The following is a 10,351-nucleotide window of genomic DNA, read 5'->3' as shown; positions in this document are numbered from 1 at the left end:
TATGTGCTTACCCCCTCGTAGATGAATCCAAGTGTACGTTGTTGAGTACTCGATATAATCCCATATGGTATCAGTTTGATTTGTGTTAGTAGTTGTGTGTGTATTGTCTGTGATGTACTTACTCAAGCATGCACTGTTGAGTACTCGATACAATCACATATTATATTTACACCATACGATGTTAGTGTCATACCAACCACTTCTTCCTCGGTCGCGGCTAATCAAAGACCCGGGAGGAGGGCTGGACAACCATCCTAGATACGATTAGACATAACCAGAGAGGCCTTGCCTTCTTCACTGAGACGACGATCTGATCCTCAATTCGTCGTCTTCGACTTCTTCTGGCTCCGGTCGGCGACTTCTTGGTTGTTGTGTCAACAACATTACCCTGGATCTGAAGGTGCTATGGAGATCCAAAGGCGGAATCGAGCTTTGCTCCCGACAAGTACAGAAGAAAGATGACGTTGATATATACAGAAGAACCTGTGTTTTTCTTGTAAGGATACTTTCATAAGGGTTCAACATTTTTCACATGTGACCATGGTCTTCTCGAAAAGAAGTTGTAATCCAAATACAATTTAGCGATTTGCCTTGCAAGTATTACAAAAAATATGTGTACTTCTTTTTAGTGGGCACAAGAGGAAGACCTGGATAACACGAGGCCTTCAAAGAGAGAAAGAAGTAACAGCTCCTGGTGCCCCTACACCCTCATGAACAGTAAATTCGTAAAAAAAATGAAAAAATCTGAAACTTCCAGGAACCAAAGATGATCACAAATTTGATGTTCTTGCAAATTTTCAGCAACAAATAACCTTCGTGGAGCCCTCACAAAAAAATCACCGCTCAAAAATGTACATAAACTTTAGGATTTTTTAGCTAAAACTTTGCAAGATCATCAAAAGCTTGATCATGTTTGATGTCCCAAAGTTTCATATTTTTTGATTTTTTTTAAATTTGTTTTGAATTTACTGTTCATAGAGGGTGTAGGGGCACCGGGTACTGAAAATAATCTTGTCTCCCTTTAAAATGCCCTAAATAAATAAATAAAGAGTAATGCTAGAGTCATGGATAGGTTTTTACAGGTTTTACGGTTGGCGTTAGGTGGCATTTTCTGGTTGGATTATGGAGGGAGGAGGGGGCCACCCGTGTGAAATTCAGGGGGGGGTAACTAGTCTTAAATGTTCCCGTAAAAGCTCCGTTACTCTATGTAGACGTAGGATTATCGCTAAATAAAACCTTCTAGACTAGCCAAACCCCATCACCACCATCCATATCCAGCATCCACTAAGATCACCGTCACATCATGGGGGGAGGGAGACCCCTGGAAAGAAGATGAAAAGCCCAAGAAACCAAGAGAGGACGGGGCTGTTTGGTTTGTAACTAACTTTGCCAAAGATTGCCACATCTAAGGTTAGGCAAATTTGATCAATTTAGATGAGTGTTTGGTTCAAGTCACACCTTAGGCAAGTCATATTTGGGCCCACATGACATACACACAAAAAGTGTGGCAAGATTTCCTTAGGCTTGCCAACTTATGGCTCTTATTTTGATGAACTAACCTTAGGCAAGCTTGGCAAAAATGTATGGCAAAATGTGACAATGCTAGTCCTAGAACCAAACAGCCCCGTCATTCCACACCATGTGATGCTAGGAGCGCCTCCCTTTCCTCCTCCTCCTCCCCCAACTTCCAAGAAGCAATCATGCTGCCTCGAGCACCTTGGGCCCTTCGCCATCATCACCACCACCTCCTCCTCTTTCCTCCGGCACCTACTTCCAAGGAGAGGCCGGGGGAGCTATAGTTCATGAGGAAAGAGAATCTGCAGGTGTACGAGGGGGGCGGAGGAGAGAGAAGATAAAAGGGGTCAGAGGTGAGGTGTTAGCTAGAGATATGGTGCATGATGATGATCTAGGTTTTGGGGTTATTCTAGTGCTCATGTGAGTCAAGAAGCCATTATCAGATCAGATCGATGCACCCGATCTCCTTCTAGCCTCCTCCTCCCTCCTCTCCTTCTTCCTCCAGAGCTGCGCTGCCTCTTCTTCGTACGCCACGCCGCCATGGCCATGGGGAATCAAGCGACTTGGTCCGAATCGACGTCCGTGTTATTTTCACAGGAACTATTACCTGCTTATGCAAGACAAGACGTGAGCTGCTGCTGGTTGCTAAAGTATGTCATGCCGCGTTATGTTATGTGCTACATCAGTCCTTTATTATATGATCTTATCGATCGATCTGTCCCCTATTTATCATGTGTATTCGTTCAAACACCACAGGTTTATCTATCCCTGCTTGTTTCGATCACTCTTTGGAGATCTGATGCGTTTGTATGTTCTTCGTTGGTTTTGTGGATCTCCTTCTTGCGATGTTCTTATAGGAACTTCTGGGTCGATTAATACTTAATTTGTTTCTGGTGCTTGCTTCTTGATCCAAGCAATTGATGGCTAGCATCAATCGTTCTTCCTCCTTTTTTGAGTATTATGCACAGTATGATTTGGTTGCATATACTAGCAGGAAGAACATGAAATACCTCCATACTATACCACCTGCTTAATGGAGAGCATAGATCTGTTCATACGTGCATGTCTAATTGTCTATACAAGTACACAACCATGCATTAATTAAAGCTCAACAATGCACGGCAAAAGACCTGGCCTGTGAGGCCAGTCAATCAGGATCCTTTGGCCGCCTCAAATGATCTCTTGGGCATCGCATCTATGAGTACGAGTCTAGCAGCTAGCTAGCGCGCAGCTGCGCGCCAACTGTGTCATGATAGCTTGTTGGCCAATAGCTGAGGTAGTCAGTCTAGCTTCACATGCATGCTACTACCACCCCTTTCTTTTCCAATGCAATCCTTTGTAGGATTTGCAACAACTTCCGATGTGAGCATTTAACAGCTGCAGGTGTATCATAATATTTACATTATATAGGATTTTCTTGGGGAAAATACATTATATAGGGTTAGTAGAGTACTACCTCCGTTTCAGTTTACAAGTCTTGCGCGTATATCTAGGTTGTCAATTTTATCACCCTAATATAAACTATATAACACAAAAATTATATCTTTTGAAAGTAGAAACTCCGAAGTTTATATTGGTATATTTTTTGTAATATATGACTTGTATTAGGTTGGTCAAATTAACGACCTAGGGATACACGCACGCCCTGTAAACTGAGAGAGAGGTAGTAGAAAGTATATATGGAGTAAAAATATGCATGTGGTCTACATGTTTATTCTTAGATTCATTGTGGAATGAAGTTTCTAAACATGTATTTTATGGTATACAAGCTTGTTACTTAAACTGAGTACCTAAAATCCGTGTCCGAGTTACAAACCCGGACTTAGGGAGTAGAAGTTCTCAGAGTGATGCGACGGAGCTAAATTTTCATCTATTTAATCAAGCTAGAGATGTCCACACACTGAAATGATACATTTATAAATTTCCTAAGTGCCTAAATATATTTTGGAGGGCATGCTCAAATATATTTGTTACACAACTCACAACTGCAACGCAACCATCAATTTTGTCCGATACATGCTCGACCATACTAAATACATGCAACATGCAAAGGCCCACAAACTGACTCATCTCTAGTCGTATGGGTGTTCGACTGAAATATGTCGTACCTATAGCATTGTTTCTTTTAGCAAATACCTATAGCATTGTTGCAACTGCTCTTTCAAATACGAACCCAATGGTAGGTAGTAAACTGTGCCATATTACTCATAATTTCTTAGCCAAATACTCAAATTCACAGTCAAAGTTTGGTCCAAATTTTGAGGAGGGTTTGTGTACGTTTAATCAGGGGGAATGTTTGGCATGGCTTCATTAGTGTTTGACCCTTTTTTTTCCTTAGGTGCTTTGTGAACTCAGAAGGAGGGAGTAATTCTCATGATAGATTCCTAAACTATTTAGTCCAGAAATATGTGTGGTACTGAATAGATCACTGCCTTTAAGAAGTACTAGCAGGAATCAAAATTCAAAATAAAGTTTCCAAGTATTTAAACTGCACTACATGTTAGATATCCGTGATACCAACGATACCAGTAGTAGTTGAGTACTCGAGAAGAAGCGTTTGATGATGCACAAGTAAAAAACACAACATTTTTTTTAGATTATGCCTTACTTGCTTAGAGAGAGAAAGAAGAGAATGAGAGATGATGCATTATAACTTTCCAAGGAACAAATCTTTTTCATGAGGTTAGAGCTAATGCCCTATCATGTGACTGTTGTTGGGCTTGGTGCAATACTGCAATTATGAATTAGTCGAAATTTACCCTTAAGCTCTGAGTCCTTTGTTTTCCTCCAAAGTATATTTTTGTCCAGAGGAGCCTCAACAATACACAAACCTTGACGTATCACTTTCTTTCTTGGCGTAAGTACACTTTGTATGGTCTATTTTTGTCTTGATTTACAACAAGAGTACATCATTTCACAGTGCATGACAGTACCTAGTCAATCGGTGTGAACATTGGAATATTTTTCATCTCCTTCAAACTGGCTACATACATTAATTTGATTCTATGTAATCAATGTTATTTTTCAGTTGCTATGTAGGGAAAGTTGTGGCTACACCAGACACACTGCACCCATGATGATTAGTAAAAAAATAAAAAATAAAAAATAAAAAATAAATTGAAACGCTGTGGCTTTGATTATGACCAAATTTTGTAGGCTCTTGCAACATTTGGATAACAGCCGACGAGCTCCATATAAACAAAACAAAAAAAAGTGCTCAATAGTGCACAAAAGTTTGAGCACCAGTTTTGTTATTTTCTGCATGGAGCTCCTCGGATGTCATTTCGCCATCAAATTGTGTAAGCACATACAACATTTGGTCATAATATAAGTCATAAAGTTCCATAATTTTTAATTTTGTTTGCTTTTTTACTGTTCATCATGGGTGCAGTGTGTCTGGATGTAGAACAACCACACTCATGCTATGTAACCACCCCTTGGCTCTTGGTGACTTGGCTCCCCACTAATCCCATATTATGAGACTATTCAAAAAAGTGTATTTATCCTAATCTAAAATCATAAAGATTCAATTGGTGATGATGGTATGCCTGTCATCCACAACAATATTTAGAAAATAAATAAGCACAAGCCTAGAGAAATTCAAAGGGGCATTCAGATGTGGGGGCAAGCACCTGCCCAGCCATGCCTGGCCGCATGGTTGCTTCGTGATCCACAAAACCAATGGATTTCGCATGATGGCACATCAAGTTTTCAATTTTAGTTTCTGAAACTTGATGATTTTGGCATTCATTCGTATTAAGTTTCGGCGGTTGAAACTTGATGAAGTTTTAAAAACTTGTCGAAACATATGCAAACTTGGCAAACTAGGGCAAAGACTAACCAACGGCCGTAAGCGTTGTAAGCTGGTAATAGAAGGACTTAGAGTGACAAAGCTATAGTTAATTAGCTACTTTTGTTTGATTTCCATGGCTCTCTTTTTAACTTGCTTTCATCTGTGAAACGCCATTCTAACTCGTTGTTTGCATATTTCGGTATTTAACATATTTTGGAGTAATTAATGTATGCTATATTTATGGTTAAAGTGCGAAAATTGCTTTTGGAGGACAAGCTCCATGGAGGCCTCCATTTGCAATTTTCAAAATTCATATTCCAAGTTTCAATTTTCTTTTGAAAAAATACATATCACATCCTTGTCTACACTATACAATTTTTTTTCAGATTTTTTTGAAACAGAAAATTTTGAATTTTAAAATTTTCAAACATTTTGGCCTCCATGGAGGCCGAGCTCCAAAACGCCCCACTTGTCAAAGTGATGGTTTTAAATCTTAATGTGCGTGGATGCATTATAAATTAGATCAGATGGAGTATTTCCGTCGATGCAAATAGGTTCCTTGTTTTTCCCTAAAAAAGAAAGAGGTTCCTTGTTCATGATGAATTCTATTTTTTTCGCGAGAACAGTTCGGTTTCTTTCTGAACTTTCGGTACTCTTATTAATTCCACTCGTTGGTGTACTCGTGCATTGCGGTTCAGTGCATGCAAGACACACTTGTTGGATCTCAAATCCCAGAAGGTACTACCATCATCTTGTTTCATTGATTGGAACTGACCGATTATCATAGTACCAGTACCTTGCCCAGTTTTAATGTGAAGAGAACATCGCCTATGGTCATCATGGAGCACGGGTCCAGGGTCAGGATGACCTGGTCTGATATGATTCGATCAGGTCGGGGTAGGCCAGCCTTGTCGCCTCCCCACTTTTCTGTTTGTCGTAAATAGATGAAGTCATTGGATTCTCTGCATTTACTCATACCGTTCCTTGCTCCAGCTTACATCCGTGATTAGCGTGCACACGGGAAAGCAAAACAGTTGCTTGTTCACGTACTCCCTACATGATGGTAGTTCATCTCGGATGGATGGGCCGTACGTATGCGCTGCTCACGGACAAGCTTGCATTACGAAATGATCAGGCATTCAGGCAGCTGTTCAGGCAAAAAAAAAAACGAAACAAGAAACAGCAGCCCAGACAGCACGTACGCCGGGCACGTCGTGACCGTGGCCGGCGGGACGGGATCGAGGAACAGCAGGACGCCGCCCCACGAACAACACGTCGTCTTGTGACTGACTGTGAGGCTCTCTGCGTGGGCAACGGACGGGACGTACAGTAGAGACCACCCACCGACCCCGCGGCGCTCCCACGGAAATTTACTGCCCTACCCGGACGGCCGAGACGATGCCCGCCGGCTTGGTGTCGGTGTGTCGGATCAGCGGGCTATACCTGCACTGCATGGCCGCTCTCCTACGGACGGATAGCGGTAGCAGCCTAGTAGGATCAGTCTCTCCCTCACCAAGAGCCGCCGGATCGATGGACACGCTGCCTACTGCCTACTGCTATCATAGCACCGGTACCTTGCGGAGTGCGCGGTGTGGTTCGCGTGCCAGACTACCAGGCATTCCTCCCAATCCACAGTGCGGTGTGCCAAGTCGCGCACCTGCAGTTCGACATTTTTATTTTTATTTTTATTTTGAACACAAGGACAAGGAAGGACATCAAGTGCCACTATTTCATTCAACTCATAGACAATGCACAGCCCTGAACCTGAAAGTTGAGAAAAAGATTGCAGAAAAGGGCAAGATACATTGGCACGAGAAGAATGAGAACAACTAAAGACAGGTTCAACTCTTGAATTAGAGGTGAATGAACATCATGAGTAGAGGCTTGAATCAGAATTGTCGTTGGGGATGAGGATGTGATTTGTGAACTCCGATTCCAGTAGCTGGATTGGATTGCCTCCATACCCAGGAACATTTCTTCTTTTGCCAAGAAGCATCAGAATATATTTTGGTACCTGTAACAGCCAAGTCAGATCTGAGGGTGGAGCCTTGCTGAACTTGTTCTTGTCCTTGAGAGAGGATGGCTGTAGATTGCTCCTTTGAAGAAGGCAGCTGATTTTTAGGATTTTCTTGGTGGGGATCTTTTTTTTTCGAAACGGAGGCAAAAGTTTTGCCTCATCGATTAATTAAGAAGAAGAGAATTGCCCAGTTAATTTATAGAAAACTGGGCGAAAACCAATTGGGGGGGGGGGATCTTGCATATCTTGGACAGAGGCAATGGCAAGCATCGAGTTTTTCCTGCAAAAAAGAACATCGTTTCTTGATTTCCACAAACACCACAAAAAGGTTCATGTTAGGAAAGGAGGCTTGCGGATGGTTCATGTTAATTAGATCCCGAATGATATCAAGAACAAAATTATGATTGAGAGCAAGAATATCAATTTAATATACCGTGGGTGCCCAAACCAAGAGGCTCTAGCAAAGTTGCAGAGAAAGAAAAGGTGCATATCATCTTCATCTGAATCACATCTAGAGGATGTAGAAGAAATATGAGAGGAAAAATCTGTCAGCTCTTAAGACCAGTAGGGAGAGCATGCCTAAGTAAGCGCTGAGCAAAAGTTTTGACCCTTGGAGCCATGAATTTCTACTTCCAGACCTGCTGCATAATATCTTTGGTTGATTGATTTACCTGCCTCGGTTGATTTGCCTGCACAGCATGAATTTGTTGTGAACACAACTTGTAAGTGCTCTTTGAATTGCATTTACCAGAAGGAGTGAGCTTCCAGCAAAGGATATCCCTGTAATCACCAAGTACTATAGGAGTAGCGATAATAGCCGAAGCGGTAGGTTCCTGAAAAAAGGTTAGTGACAGAATTATATATGTATCCAGTTTACTGGCAATTACCTACAGAAAACCTTTCATCTCATAACTACCAGATGCACTACTATGATAAGCAAAGTGCAGCAACGAGCAGGATTCATGGCTGTTGGAGACGATGCCTCCAGTTTCTTACTCTTCTGTATAGATTTCTACCTGATCAACTGTTCGGCATAAGCCATTTGTGCCAACAAAATATAAAATAAAGACTAAGTTTGTGGTAACCATGCAACAAATGGCAGTTCTACCGAATAAGCATTGAACTTGTAAGAAATCCATTAAACGTAGTTTCACTGTCGCTCACGCTGAATCATCCAGTAAAGAAATGGATGATTCAGTGTCGCTCACTCTACTCAGTATTAACAACATTTCGGTAATCTGAAGTTACCACTGTCCTGTAGACAGATACCATTCTAATATATACTCGTATATAACAAACGAGTACAAAGGAGTAGAAATGATCTCAACGACAACGAACACACATTGCATACGAACGCAAGGGATCAGGATTGGTCATATCTTACACAAGTTCAGAGAGCTCAAATGATCTAAAGGAAAAGCTCTGCCTAGCATAGAACTTTGATTGAACTACTCATCCTTGCACTGCAAACAAATCATTGTTCAAAGATCTGATGGCGCCACTGGTGTAGCATAATCCACACTTGTTCTGTTCTCTGAAGGATCCCAACCCCCAAGCAGCAAATGAACAAGCACTTTATGTGCAAAGTGATGAGTCCTCGCCATCTGATTCCAGCTTCCACCATGGCTTTCCGTTTGCACTCCCTGCCAGCTCTTCTGAACCATCTCCATCGCCGTCCTCCTCAAACATCACATCTTCCTCGTCGTCATCTTCATACCTCCACTCCAGCCCCTTGAGCACGTCCCTGTCCCGCCATTTCCCGGACATGGACGGCGCTGCCTTCCTGGCCTTTCCGGCGATCACCTCTGCCCAGGTGAAGCCTGTGTCTGCCCACCTTGCCAGCCCTGACTCGCCGCCGACCACCACCGACCGCACGCCCTTCTCCTTCGCCAGTCGCAGCAGAGGGGAGAGCTCCTCCCGCCCCGAGACCAGCAGCAGGCAGCCCACGGACCCATCGTCGAGCACCTCTTGGGCGCGATCCCGGAGGGCGGTCGACGGGTACCTGGAGAGCTCGGCGTGGACTCCGGCTCGGCGCAGCTCGTCGGCTGGAGAGCCCGGGTTCACGCCGGCGGTGAGCTCGCGGGCGGCCTTGGTGTACTTGGAGAGCTTGAAAGACAGGGACGCGGCGAGGCGCACGCGGCGGTCCCCGCGGGAGGACTCGATTCGTTCGAGGCGCTTGGCGTGCTCGCGGGTGTGGATGGTGTCGAAGTGGCGGAGCAGCGCGTCGCGGGCCCGGAATTTGCGGCCGCAGACGCGGCAGAGATTGGTGGCGTCGGCGGAGGGATCGGGGTCGGGGAGCCGGTGGCAGGGGTGGAGGAACGCGGCGGAGAAACGGAGGCGGCCGAAGGAGGAGGCGGCGAGGTGGAGGCGGACGGCGGAGTCGTAGAGGGGGTGCTTGGAGGGCGGGCGGGAGGCGGCCAGGTCCCAGAGGACGGCCACGGGGGTGGTGGGGGCGCGGGTTGCCGGAGTGGAGGTGGTGGTGGAGAGGCGGTGCGAGGGCGATGGGAGGACTCGAAGGGTTGAGGCGAGGAGGCGTCGCCGGAGATTGTAGAGCGGCCGGGACATGGGAAAGGGGAATCACACTGGGAGAAGGGAGTTTTATCAGCTTGAGGCGCACCGCCCGGGATCAAGGAGGGCGGCGCTGGCCTTGTGCGGGATGAGAAGAGGACGCGACGGGAAGAAAGGAGAAGGGCTAGCATCTACAGCGGAAATCTCAAACCCGCCTGATACGCTCGATCATGTTTTTTTTATCTACTACTCCTATAAAAAAAAAAGGCGGAGAACCAAATTATCCTATTCATCGAAACTTGTAATCCGATGGTCTACATCCCTCCAGCCTACTAAACGTGTTTTATACTTTAATTACCCACCATGCCATCATTAACGAAATTGGCCACTTACGAAACATAATCCCCTCGCTAATGAAACGACTTAAGCCCCACGCTCGCGAAACAGACTCCCCGCCACGCTCGGGAACTACTCGCCCCCACGCTCGAGCCCACCACGCTCGGAACCGCTGCGCCCCC

General features: G+C 44.5%; 1 protein-coding gene across 1 annotated transcript; it reads right to left on the bottom strand.

Annotated features, from left to right (window-relative positions):
- Positions 1-7,071: 7,071 nt before the first annotated feature.
- LOC119355410 lies at positions 7,072-10,029 on the bottom strand. Its single transcript, XM_037622213.1, has 2 exons — positions 8,710-10,029; positions 7,072-8,158 (listed from the first exon to the last, which is right to left on the bottom strand). The coding sequence occupies exon 1, from the start codon at positions 9,888-9,890 to the stop codon at positions 8,901-8,903; it is 990 nt and encodes a 329-aa protein (XP_037478110.1). The 5' UTR covers positions 9,891-10,029; the 3' UTR covers positions 7,072-8,158; positions 8,710-8,900.
- Between the last annotated feature and the right edge of the window lie 322 nt (positions 10,030-10,351).

This window comes from Triticum dicoccoides, chromosome 2A (genome assembly GCF_002162155.2).
Source record: "Triticum dicoccoides isolate Atlit2015 ecotype Zavitan chromosome 2A, WEW_v2.0, whole genome shotgun sequence".
Classification (NCBI taxonomy): Eukaryota; Viridiplantae; Streptophyta; class Magnoliopsida; order Poales; family Poaceae; genus Triticum; species Triticum dicoccoides.
The sequence above is the reverse complement of the archived record's forward strand: the minus strand, read 5'-3'. Positions and strand labels throughout refer to the sequence as shown.